This window comes from Macrotis lagotis, chromosome 1 (assembly GCF_037893015.1).
Source record: "Macrotis lagotis isolate mMagLag1 chromosome 1, bilby.v1.9.chrom.fasta, whole genome shotgun sequence".
NCBI classification, from domain to species: domain Eukaryota; kingdom Metazoa; phylum Chordata; class Mammalia; order Peramelemorphia; family Peramelidae; genus Macrotis; species Macrotis lagotis.
The window spans coordinates 36,874,224-36,887,965 of NC_133658.1; the positions used below are offsets into that span (position 1 = coordinate 36,874,224).

General features: G+C 37.9%; 1 protein-coding gene across 1 annotated transcript in view; it reads left to right on the plus strand.

Moving 5' to 3' along the window:
- Window positions 1–12,736, plus strand: part of LOC141495805 (uncharacterized) — a 79,306-nt gene extending 66,570 nt beyond the window's left edge. Inside the window, 1 exon segment of the mRNA XM_074197554.1 lies at window positions 9,380–12,736. Coding sequence (XP_074053655.1) covers window positions 9,380–11,419 — 2,040 coding nt within the window. The 3' untranslated portion in view covers window positions 11,420–12,736.
- Window positions 12,737–13,742: the final 1,006 nt, after the last annotated feature.

The window sequence follows — 13,742 nt, forward strand, 5'->3', positions numbered from 1 at the left end:
CCTCTTCTTTTTGCAGATGTGGCCCATTTTATTTGTGAAACATAATATCTAATGAGTCTGTAAATCTGCTTTCTCTCTTTTTATTCTTTATTATAAGGGTAATTCATTGAATAAAGCACATATTTGGAACAGAAGATAAAATAAAAACAAATACAGCAGTAAAAATTAGAAAATACAATCTAGCATTTTTTATCAGAAAATAAAAACAAGCTCACTGAACCTATAGTTTGCTGAATGTTTTTATTCCTTTTGGAAAATTTAGACATTTCTGTTTTTTCCTTGTTGCTTCTCTCCTGTTGTACACAATCCTGCCTGCATCACAGTCAATGGCCCAGCAAAGCTAGCTGCCGGTTTTTTTCAATGCTAAGAGAAAAGTAAAAAGAAACTAGGTGATGCAGTGAGGAGAGTTCTGAGGTTGGAGGAAAATTGGAGTGGTTCTGCCCTCTATCCCTGCCAGTTAGCATCATCCATGGATGTCAAACAGGGCCCTGATTCCTCTTGGATCTTCAACTTTTCCCCACAACAGGTTTCAAGAAAAAAAAAATCCAAGCCAAAGAAAACCTTTGTTTTCCAGTTTTCCCAGTTGCTAGCTGGCATCCCCTTGACTTCTCTTGCCAGCCCTAGGCTCACTTCTGTCCTGGTCCTTCCACCTGCACTCACCTCCATCTCCTATCCATATCTTTTAAAGGTCTAGCTTTTGGGAAGACTTAAATGAACCTAAGAAGTGAACAAAACCAGGAGAAGATTGTATTTACCAGCAATTATACTATGATTAGTAATTGTGAAAGGTTTAGTTACTGTGAGTTTCAATCTACACTAAGAGAAACTGAGGCAGAGCTCTGAACTAATGGCACTTTATCAGAAAGACTTGGTCCACTCTAATGAAGGGAACCTCAAATCATCTTCAAGATCTGAGATGACCCCTTGGATCTAGGCCTTATTTTTATAGGATTTGATACTCAGACATACAGAAGAGGAAAAGTAAAATACAAAATCTCATTGATCCTGCAGGAGGCCCAGAAATCATGTATTCTCATGGAGTTATGACAAGATGAGAAAAATAGGGGTCATCTCTACCGACTAAGTGATCATGGGGTCCTCTTTTTGTTTGACAAAGGACTTTCCATATCCCATCAAGACATCCCACCAGAGCTGAGGTTGGTCATGATGTCTGAATAACCAAGAAGGTGGTCCCCTAGTAACCATGCTTGTAGTCAAACTTTAAAACAGGTTAGGGAATGGTAACCTTAAGAGTTTGTAGTTTAAAGTTTGAAGCCTTTTATAAGGAAGACTCTATCATATCTAATTCTCCCTAGGGGAAATAAGGATTAATATATGACATTTAAAAAAAATTTATTTTTATTTAAGGCAATGGGGTTAAGTGACTTGCCCAAGGTCACACAGCTAGGCAATTTCATATGACATTTCTTTTTGAGACTAAAAGTTTTTATTTAATATTTTATTTTCATAATTACATGTAAGAATAATTTTAACATTCTTTTTTTCAAATTTTTAATTTTTAATTCTCACTCTCCCCTCATTGAGAAGGCAAGCAATTTAACACAGGTTATACTTGTGGAGGGAAGCAAAACACATTTCCATGTAAATAACGCTGTGAAAGAAAACAGAAAAAAATTCAAGAAAAATATCATGTTCATGCAGGCTCCACATATTCTTTCTCTGGAGAGGGATAGCATTTTTCATCAGAAGTCCTTCAGAATTCTCTAGGATCCTTCTATTGCAGAGAATATCTAAGTTATTCACAGTAGGTCATCATACAATATGGCTGTTAACTGTATATAATGTTCTTCAACTTTTACTTGATTTACTTTGCATCAGTTCCAGAAACCTTTCCAGGTTTTCCTGAAAGAAGTCCATCACAATCATATACAACAATTCGTTCAGTCATTCCCAATTGATGGACATCCCACAATTTTGAATTCTTTTTCTTTATGGATTTTGGAAGGCAATGGGCTTAAGTGACTTGCCCAAGGTCACACAGCTAGGTGATTGTTAAGTGTCTCAGGTCAAATTTGAACTCAGGTCCTCCTGACTCCAGGGTCGGTGCTCTATCCATTGTGCCACTCAGTTTTGAATTTTTAGCCACCACTAAACAAAAGGTGCTATAAATATTTTTGCACATATAAGTCTTTTACCTTTTTTTAAAAATCTCTGGGAATATATAAAATTTCCCTATTAAATACATTGACCAGGGATGACTAAATGTCTCTTACTGGTTGAGTATATCACTCATCCTAGATAAGATTCACCCGGCTTTGTGGGATGACACTGAAGTGATTGCTATGATTGGAATAAAAGCGGCCCAAGTAGAATCATTCATCTTCCTACCCTGGTGAAGACCAGTTGTCTGTTGCATCATTTCTGACTCTGAGTGACCCCATTTGAGGTTTTCCTGGAAGAGATACAGTTTTGTGGCTTCCTGCTCCAGCTCATGCGTCAGAAGAGGAAACTGAGGCAGACAGGGTCGTTCCCAGCCCAGGCTGGATCTGAACTCAGCACTCTATTCATTGGGCCACCTAGCAACCCCCACCCCATCTAGACAAAAACTTAAGCCAATTTCAAAAACCATATTAAAAAAATGAGAGATATGATATGGCAAATGAAGATTTAAAAAAAAAAACCCTTTATTTTCATAGATCTTTGGTGTTTTCCTTTCCGCTCCTCGTGCTTAGAGCCTGACTGGTGGCCTCCGTGCCAGGAGTGCCCGAGGGAGGGGCAATCAGGTTTGGGGCAGACTTCCAGGCATGCGCAGAAGAGGCAGCAGGCTGCAGACTACGATTCCCAGAAGGGCTCGCTCGTCGTGGGAGCTTTTTCCAAGCCCCGGATTGGAGGATGCGCACTTCCGCACCGCCCTCCGGCCCCTCTTCCGTACTTCCGGCTGTCCGCTTCTCCTCGGTCCGGAGCCATCTGTGACGGGGCGAGCGGCCGCCGAGAGCAGCGCCGGGTCCTGGCCGGAGCCCGATGCGGGGACCCCGGAGTCCCGGGGGCCGGCTGGGGAGCTCCCGCCAGAGGGCGCCGGTGGCCGGGGCGGGGGCCTCCTCAGCACGTGACCCCGGCCCCCCGCGCCCGCACCTCCCCGCCCGCTCCGCTGCCTTCCGCGCTCTTCCCGGGCGCCCCGCCCCCGCCGCGGGGCTGATGCGTGCGCACCCCCGCCCGCGGGCGCCCTCCCGGAAGGAGATGGGCCGGAAGTCAGTGCCGCCCCGGCAGCGCCTCCCGGCCGCGCCGCCCTGATCGTCGGCTCCGCGGCCCCGGAGAGGGCAGGCCGCCCCCCGCGGGACCCCCGGGACCCCCGCGCCCGAGGCCATGGCGCCCGCGCTGACGGCCGGGCCCGGAGCGGTGAGTGGCAAAGGCTTCAGGCCGGGGACCGGGGAGGCCCCGGAGACGGGAGACCTTTAAATGTGCCACCCCGTCATCCGCGGAGTGGGGTTTTTACCTTATTCCTTGAGTTTCTTTTTTTCCTTCGTATTTCTATAGTTACTATACCTACAACATTGAAGAAAAGTTTTAATTTCCACAGTTATTTCTATCCTATTCTTTTTAGAAAGGCTTCTGATTTGTCCCGGTCGCAAATATTACCTCCTTTTGGTTTTTAATAGATACTATTTAAGGTAAAACACCGTTTATTCCTGTTTTCTGATTTTTAATAGTAATTATTGTATTTTGTCAGAAGCTTTTTCGACAGTTGCTATAAACGTGATTTATGTTTTTTTTACTGACATACTCAGATGTGGCATGCTCGCTTTTTTATGAATTTCTATGGCAAAACTTTTAGAACAGGGACTGCTAGGTGGCCCAGTGGATAGAGCACCAGCCCTGGAGTCAGGGAAACCTGAGTTCAAAATCCAGCCTCAGACACTTAATAATGACCTAGCTGTGTGGCCTTGGACAAGCCACTTAACCCCACTGCCTTGCAAAAAAAAAAAACAACTAAAAAAAACCCTTTTAGAACATAAACTTGTAATATTCATATTGGTTTATCAGTAATTCCTTTCAGTATAATATGATCTCTTTGTGAATATTTAGTTAAAGCTGACCTAAGGAGTATCATTTGTTCTGGGAATCTTACTATTAAGTCTGTATCCCAAAGAGTTAAAAATGAAAACCTCATATCTGTTCGTAAATATTTACTCCAGCTTATTTTGGTAGCAAAGAAATGGAAATTAAGGGGATGTTCATCAATTGGAGAAAAACTGAACAAGTTGTGATATAGGATTGTAATGGAATTCTATGGTGCTGGAAAAAGCTTACATGAACTGATAGGAAATATAAAGAAAAGAACACCAGACTGTGTGTCAGATGACTTATAATTGAGACTCAGCATTAATTTTTAAGAACTGTTTGACTCAAAGCGTAACTACTCAGGGTAATAATGGTTTTAGGTAGCATCAACTAAACATAAAGTTAAAAAGAAATAAAATAGTATAAAGAAGCAGTGGAGAGACAACAGTGCCCTCAAATATCTGATTCTGATGATAAATATTAAGAAAAAAGATTTAACAAAACTAACTGGGGTGACTAAGGTGGCGCAGCAGATAGAGTACCGGCCTTGGAGTCAGGAGTACCTGAATTCAGATGTGACCTCAGACACTTAATAATGACCTAGCTGTGTGACCTTGGGCAAGACACTTAACCCCATGGCCTTGAAAAATCTAAAAAAAACCTAACTTGTAGGCAAGCAAGAAATCAAAGAATAGTTAGGACTATATTTAGGGGTGAATGGGCTGATGATAAGGAGGGATGCCTGAAAGATGGCTAAAAAACTAAACTGTTTCTTGACTTTAGTTTTCTCTCTGAAAAAATGAAAATTTTGCAGTGCGATTGAGAGCCCCAAAGTTGTCATCAAGAAGTTGATAGTCAAAGTAAAAGGTGATAGATAGGATCCAGCTGTTCTGAAAGAAATGGACAGTGGATTTGATTGCTAAGCCATACTCAGATATCCCTGAAAGATCTTGGAGAATGGGGCACTTAGGTCAAGTTAAAAAAAATAGACAATCGATTCTGCAAAACCTAGACCAGTGTTTTTAAATTCTGGTACATTCTTAGAATACATTTTTTAAATGAGTTGTTTAGTGAACAATTAGAAAAGGCCATTTTTTTTTCTTTACTGCTTTTTACTATTCAATTCAGTCATTTCTGGAAAAAAAAATTTTCCCATACTTTTTTTTTTAATTTAAGGCAGTGGGGTTAAATGACTTGCCCAAGGTCACACAGCTAGGCAATTATTAAATGTCTGACGTCAGATTTGAACTCCAGTCCTGACTCCAAGGCCAGTTCTCTATCTACTGTGCCACCTAGCTACCTCCCACAGTTTCTTTATAGCAATAGAGTTTCACAAAAATGTCAGTTATATTGACTTTACTAGATAATTCATAATTTACTCTTCACTCTAGCAGTCTCCATCTTCTCTGCTATTATGAATAGTAATTTTTTCAATTACTCAGAATTCACCAGATTTTTCTTTTTAAAAGTATTTTTTGTAGTCTTTGATGTTCTGTTGACCATACTTATTTCATCCTATATCAATTAATTTACATTTCTGGTTTTTCAGAATTCTTTGTATTTGTCATTTCAGACTGTATAATGAATCTATTGTATACGTATACCATTTTTTCTATTGATTTTTTTATTGGTTAGAATTCAGATTGTTTCCAGTTCATTGCTGTCCCCAAAGAGTACTTTTTTGAATGTTTTTTGTGTGAACTCACCTGTGGCCTTGTTCTGATTATATAGAGAATGAGAATTGCAGCTTAGTCCACTGAAAATATCTTTGGATTTGGAGTGGGAAAAAACCTCAGTTCAAAATGCGGATATGCAATTCATTCTCTTTTGACCATCAGCAAGTTACTTTCCATCTTTGAGCCTCACTTAGCTAATTTGTGAAATGAGATAGTTGGATTCTCAAGTCTCTTTCTATTCTAAATATATGAATTAGAAAAAAAAATGGTCCTTTATCATCTTTTTTCTATTGTTAAACCTGTTTCTACACTTACAGTTAGGAGATGGTGGTCCTCCATGCTCACTTTGCGCTTATGGTTCAAAAAACATTGAGTACAATCATGTTCACATAGTAAAACAAAGAAGCAAAACATTTAAAATAGATGTCATTGGATCCATTAACAATAGTAATCATCCACTGTGCTAGGTTTTGAAGATAGAAAGTAAAGGAAACCTGACTGCCCTCAAGGAACTTGCAGTCTAATGAGAGTGCCAATTAAGTACCAGTCATTGTAGTGACTGAAACAATTCTTATTGACTAGGACATCATATTCAAACTTCACACAAGTATTTTTGGTGTTTCAGAAATCAGTGACATTCCAGGATGTGATGGTGGAATTCACCCAGGAGGAGTGGGTATATTTGAACCCATCTCAGAAAACATTGTACAGGGAAGTGATGCTGGAGAATTATAGGAACTTGGTCTCATTGGGTAAGATTAGCTTCCCCTTGGCATTCTTGATAAATGTGTGTGTGTGTGTGTGTGTGTGTGTGTGTGTGTGTGTGTGTGTGTGCTGTTGACTTAAGATTTTAGCAATTATTCTTTTGCATATAAAAGGAAAATATTCCTGTACCTTGTATAGCCAAAAGTCACTGCTTGATTTGTTGTTATCCTTGGTGGTGTTATCTTCCCCTCTCTTTTACTTCAAATCCAATATTTTCTATTTAACCCCAGTGTAGTTTTCATCATGTAAGAAGTATTCCCATTGTGTAAGCAGTTAGATAAACTTTTTTTAAAATTCAACACTGTAACCCATTCCCACATAATAGAATATCCTTTATTGGTCTTTTGTACTATCCTTTAGGTCTTTCTAGCATGCCTACTTTATTTCAAAGAGAATTTAAAGTAGTTTTGAATTCTTTTATTATGTTTTATGGATGGTTTAAAAAAAGTAAGTTCTCCTCTCCTCACTCCATAAAAACAAAACAAAACAATAACCCTTACTTCCCCTTCTATATTGATCCTTGAGCCCCTCCCTGGTTGAAAAAAAAGTCATAGACAAAATCAGATAAGATTTACAGTGCCTTGGATGACATAAGATGAATTTTGCCTTCTCATTCACCTGCTTTTCTACAAAGAGTTAGGAAGAGTGTTTGTTTCATCTTTCTATTTTGTGATTGAATTCTTGGATAACTCATACTTTTTCATTTTCAACAAACAGGATTTCCAGTTTCCGAAACAAATATGGGCTACCAATTAGAAAGAAAGGAAGCTTCTTGGCTACCAGAGGCAGATATTCCAAAAAGCAGCTGTGCAGGTAACGACTTAAAATCCAAGGAAATGGGTTATTGGAACATACTGCTCTGTTGATCATTGTATAATGTTCAGGTTCTTTAAACATGTTGAACAAGGTGTCTTTATCAAAGTTTCTCAGGCTTGTTGCAAAGAGCTGAGACCAAAAAATGGCATTTTTTTTGCTCAAATTACTTTTTTGTGCATCTTTTCTCATGTGGACCTCCTTTTTCAAAGTGGTTACCTCAGTGTGGACTAGATATTTCTATCTGGTTATTGAAGATTTTTTTTTTATTTTAAGCAGGCATTCTCCTGCCTCAGTTGCATGAATTCATTCTGTCTCTTAAAATAAGCACTTCATTTAAAATAATAATATTATGCTGCTTTGGCATTTATATCTTCCTCTGATACTGTCTTCTCTGTTACTTGATGCTTATATTTCTTTGTTGCTGATTTGTAAAATATTTAATCCCATCCTATTTTCCTTTCTGTCAGTCTATCCTATTATATGTCAGCCTGTTTTCTTTGTTTTGAAATCATGTTTAATCAATGCACAATATTATGTTCCAGTGACAGGATATTTTTTAGCCATAATCCTATATTGGACCTATAATAATTTGAATAATTATAATAATTGAATAATTTGCTTTTTTCTCAAAAAGCTATGACAGATATTTTTGAGGAGTGATTTTATTTTCAGTAATATTTTGAAAATGTCTGAGTTGTGTGACCATTGATTATGGCTTATGATAATTTTTTGCTAAAACTTAAATTGCTTTGTTGTTTTTCAGAAAGTTGGCATTGGCCAATTTCAGCCTAACTTCCAAAGTTGGTTATTTTAAAGTATCTTTTCTAATCTGATGATTATTTGGTTATGTCTCCAAATTGTTCTGAATTTTACTTTCTTGATTATGAGAGTTTCAGTATTGAAAATACCTTAATGTCATAATCGTTTACCTTTCTGGAATTGCATCTTTTTCTTACCCATTTAATTAGTTCCTTACAAAGTGGACGTGTTGGATTTTTAACAGACATTCATGACAACAATTGTCTGATATGACCCGTTTGCCTCATATTTTTTCTTTTTAACATTTATTCCATGTCTCTCTATCTCTTTTCATGCTTTGCTCAAGAATTCCAACTCTTTCTGGACCAGTGATTTCCCCTTCTTATCTCCCCTTAAATGTTAAAAATACATTTTTTTGTCATTTAATCATTTTTTACTCCTGTTCTATTCTGTCTGATATAATTTGGGGGTTTCATGGCAAATGTAAATGAAGTGGTTTTCCTTTTCTTCCTGTAAAGCATTTTACAGGTGAGGAAAGTAAAGCAAACATGGTAAAATGATCCACCCAGGATCACACAGGTTACCTCAGAGTCTTTTTTTTTTTTTTAGGTTTTTGCAAGGCAAACGGGGTTAAGTGGCTTGCCCAAGGCCACACAGCTAAGTAATTATTAAGTGTCTGAGACTGGATTTGAACCCAGGTACTCCTGACTCCAGGGCCGGTGCTTTATCCACTGCACCACCTAGCCACCCCCACCTCAGAGTCTTGATATAATCTCGGAAAAAGTAATCTCCCCGGGGTGACTAGGTGGCGCAGTGGATAAAGCACCGGCCCTGGAGTCAGGAGTACCTGGGTTCAAATCCGGTCTCAGACACTTAATAATTACCTAGCTGTGTGGCCTTGGGCAAGCCACTTAACCCCATTGCCTACCAAAAAAAAAAGTAATCTTCCTTACTTTAGGTCAAGCCCTTTCTCTGTGCTATGTAGCTGCCCTAAGACTACCTTTGCAATCTCTCACAGTTACCTAATTTTTAAGGATAATCTTATATTTGCTTATTCTATTCAAATGTCAACTATTTACATTAGAATAAATTCATCTTGTTCAGTTTTTTGGATAATTTCGTTCTAAGTCAATTCACTTAAATATTAATTTGAGTCATCATATTTTCACATGAGATAAACTGATCCTTTGTGAGAGAGTGATGATGCTAATCTCAAGTGGGAAGAACTTGATAATAGCTCTAACACCTTTTGAGTAAGTAGGAATCTTGGACAATTGAAGAAAAGTAAGGATTAATTAGTTCTTTATTTTTCTTTTTCAGGGAGCAAAGCATTTACTGAAGAGAAATCTTATGAATGTAATGAATGTGGGAAGTCCTTTAGGAGTAGGACACAACTTAATGTGCATCAGAGTATTCATACTGGAAAGACTCTTTTTGTATGTAAAGAGTGTGGGAAGGCTTTCCTGTATAACTCAGAACTTAGTCTACATCACAGAATTCATACTGGAGAGAAACCTTTTGAATGTAGTATATGTGGAAAGACCTTCAGGAGAAAGGCAAATCTAAATATGCATCGGAGAATTCATACTGGAGAGAAGCCATATGAATGTAGTGCATGTGGAATGGCCTTCAGGGTTAAGGCACAACTTAGTGTGCATCTGAAAGTTCATCCTGGTAAGATTTTTAATGAATGTAAAGAGTGTGGAAAGGCTTTCTACTGCAATTCAGAACTTATAAAACATCAAAGAAGTCATATGGGAGCGAAACCTTATGAATGTAGTGAGTGTGGGAAGGCCTTCAAGAGTAATACACAGCTTAAAATGCATCAGAGAATTCATACCGGAGAGAAACCTTATGAATGTAAGCAGTGTGGGAAAGCTTTCTTCTACAGCTCAAATCTTATTAAACACCAGAGAATTCATACCGGAGAGAAACCATATGAATGCAGTGAGTGTGGCAAGGCCTTCAGGAGCAAAACACAACTTACAATGCATCAGAGAATTCACACTGGAGATAAGCCTTATCAGTGTAAGGAGTGTGGAAAAAGCTTCTTCTACAACTCAAACCTTTTTAAACATCAAAGAATTCATACCGGAGAGAAACATTATATATGTAGTAAATGTGGGAAGGCCTTCAGGAGGAAAGCAAATCTTAATATACATCAGAGAACTCATACTGGAGAGAAGCCTTATAAATGTAGTGTATGCGGGAAGGCCTTCAAGAGGAAATCAACTCTTAATATGCATCAGGGAATTCATACTGGAGAAAGTCTTTATGAATGTAAGGAATGTGGGAAGGCTTTCCATCACACATCTGAACTTAACAAACATCAAAGAAATCATAAGGGAGAGAAACCTTATGAATGTAGTACGTGTGGGAAATTCTTCAGGATGAAGTCACATCTTATAGTGCATCAGAGAATTCACACCGGAGAGAAACCTTTTGAATGTAGTGAATGTGGGATGGCCTTCAAGCGCAAGACAGAATGTACTGTGCATCAAAGAATTCATACTGGAGAAAGTCTTTTTGAATGTAAGGAGTGTGGAAAGGCTTTTTTCTACAATTCAGTATTTATTCTACATCAAAGAACTCATACTGGAGAGAAACCTTATGAATGTAGTGAATGTGAGAAAGCTTTTAGAAGTAAGACACAACTTAATGTACATCAGAGAATTCATTCTGGAAAGATTCTTTATGAATGTAAAGAGTGTAGGAAGGCTTTTCATTACAATTCAGAACTAGTTCAACATCAGCAAATTCATGCTGGAGCTAAACCTTATGAATGTAGTGAATGTGGGAAGCCCTTCATGAATAAGAGAACACTCGCTGTGCATCAGAGCATTCATACTGGAGAGAAACCTTATGAATGCAGTGAATGTAGAAAAGCATTCAGGTGTAAGACACAGCTTACTTATCATCAGAGAATTCATACTGGAGAGAAACCTTATGTTTGTAGGGAATGTGGAAAGGCCTTCAGAAGGAAGCCACGTCTCACTATGCATCAGAGAATTCATACTGGAGAGAAACCCTATGAATGTAATGAATGTGGAAAGGCCTTCAGGATTAAGGCACATTTTACTGTGCATCAGAGTATTCATACTGGAGAGAAACCTTTTGAATGTAGTGAGTGTGGGAAAGCCTTCAATAGGAAGTCAAATCTCACAGTACATCAGAGAATTCATACTGGAGAGACACCTTATGAATGTAGTGAATGCAGGATGGCCTTTAGGTTTAAGAGACAGCTTACTGTACATCGGAAAATTCATACATGAGGGAGACATGAATATAGTGAATATGAGAAGATATTTATAAAAAGTATATAATTTTATTACTATCAGAGAATTCATTCTGGAGAGAATTCTCATGAATATAAGGGGTGGTAAGCCCATCACAGTTTAGATTTTATTGAATATTAGAGAATTCTTATTAATGTTGAAAGTCTTTCAGAAGTAAATCAGAACTTAGGGTACTTCAGAACATTTGTGCTGGATAGAAACCTTATGAATATGAGAAGGCCTTCAAGAGTAAAATGCAATTTACTTTGCATTGGAAAATTATATTTCGAAGATTCTTTATGAATTAGAGAGTATGAGGAGGCCTTCCACTACAACCCAGAGAAATATTGTTACATTCTTACAGGTCTTCTGGTCTGGAAAAAAAATGTGTTGATCTAGAGGATACTGATTGGGTGTTAGTATTGGAAGAACTTTAGTTTTGGACAGATGGTATGCCAGAGGTATATGGATGACCTCTTGGTCATCTATTACGTTTATCACTCTTTTGGTCACTGTTATCTTTGCAAAGAAAACCCCCATCATGGGGTCATAAAGAGTTAGCAATCTTTCAACCACTAACAAAACCTATCAAACCATGCAGTTCTTTTACCCAGCTATAACATCACTTTGTGTATATGCCAAAGACATCAAAGATAAAGGATGTATCTGCACAAAAATGTTTATAGTGGCCATTTTTGTGCCAGCAAAATATTGGAAATTGAAGTTATGTTCCTTATTTGGAGAATGACTGGATAAACGTGGATTTATGGTGTTATTGAAATACTATTTTTTTTTCCATAAGAAATGATAAATGGTAATTAAATGGCTTAGCAAATAGAGCACTATGCCTGAGGTCAGGAAGACCTGAGTTCAAATTGGGACTCAGATATTCATAAGCTCTGTGTCTCTGGGCACTTTAAGTCACTTAAGCCCCTTTTGCTATAATATACTTAAATAGGAAATGGCAAAACCACTCTATTCTTTGTAAAGGAAACTCCCATAATTGTGTCATTTAAGACCACTGAACAACAATAAGGAGTATGGTTTCATAAAAACCTGTCATCTAGTGAAGTAAAAACCTGATATGTAGTGAAGTGAGCAGGAAATAGGTGGTCATTGAACATGGTATCAGCAGTATTGTAATGATGATCAGCTGTTAAAGACTAAGGGATTCATGATGAAACATACTTTCCACCTCCAGAGAGCAAACTGAAAAATTCAATGTAATTTGATTGTTTTTATTTTATTTTTATATTTTTTGCTTTATGTTTAGTATTGAAATTTTTTATTATGATTTCAGTTATATTAATATAATTCTTGCCTTATCCACAGATGGGGTAAGGACTGGAAAGAGAATTTTGGAGCTCAAAAAGACTGTTCAAAAGCAATCATTTTTTTTTTTAAATGATAAAATAAAAGTTTTGGAATCACCTATAGAATGGACCAGAAATTTGAATTCCTAGGCTTGGTTCTTCATCAGAGAGCAGAAGCCTAAGATTTTTGACTGCCTCCCAGATCCCCCAAAATCTGTTTGCCTATTCTAGTCAAATGGGTACAAAATCCAATTGAGACCAATTTGTGGAGTTCCAAGCTTGGCCTTGGGACAGTGAAAGCTTTGGTGAGTGACTAATGCATACAGTCAGAAGTTGACTCTGCAGTTACTTGACCTATCCTGAAAGAGATCACTTGTGTTTTCTCTCAAAGAGTTGACAATAATGAACAAATCACTTCTTATGAACCTATTGTTCTAGTACTCCAATCCACTTAACCCCAAGTGTACCAACAGGCTTGGTTTCTGGAGCTGCTGCACTCTTCTAGCCATTCTTCAATGAGTAGAAGAGGCATTTAACCTGCAGGGCATGCCATATGTAATTAACTTGTAAGAATAGGCATGAGTCACACCCTGGTAAACTTGCACAAAGAAGCTGGTATTGTATCTCAGATTAAGTAAGAAAACTTTCAATTTAGGAACAGAGAATATTTTGGAAAGGAGAGAGACTTACTGTCTCTGTTTTGGTCTGGACCAGTGTGAAGATTACATATACTCAGAGATGGACAACTTTGTAAATTATTGTCCCAGGCAAACTATGATTCAAGAGGGTTGAAGAAAAGCATGTAGAGATGATGGATTTCAAATACAGAATGAGATATTTTTTGGTATGAGTAATGTGGAAATTTACTTTTTTTGGACTATATATGATGCAAAGATTTCATTTTTCTTATCTTTTTGGTTCACTGTGGGAAAAGAAAAAATAATTACTAATGTAAAAGTGTCAGTTGTACTAAATGGATGGCCAGAGCCAAACAGAATAGGTAAAAGACAGGAGAGTTAGGAATCCAATAGAAATTTCATTTCAGATATGGCTTATAAGACACATGTGCAGGACCCTATCCCTAATAGGGGGAACTGAAACAGTATAAGGAGATTTCA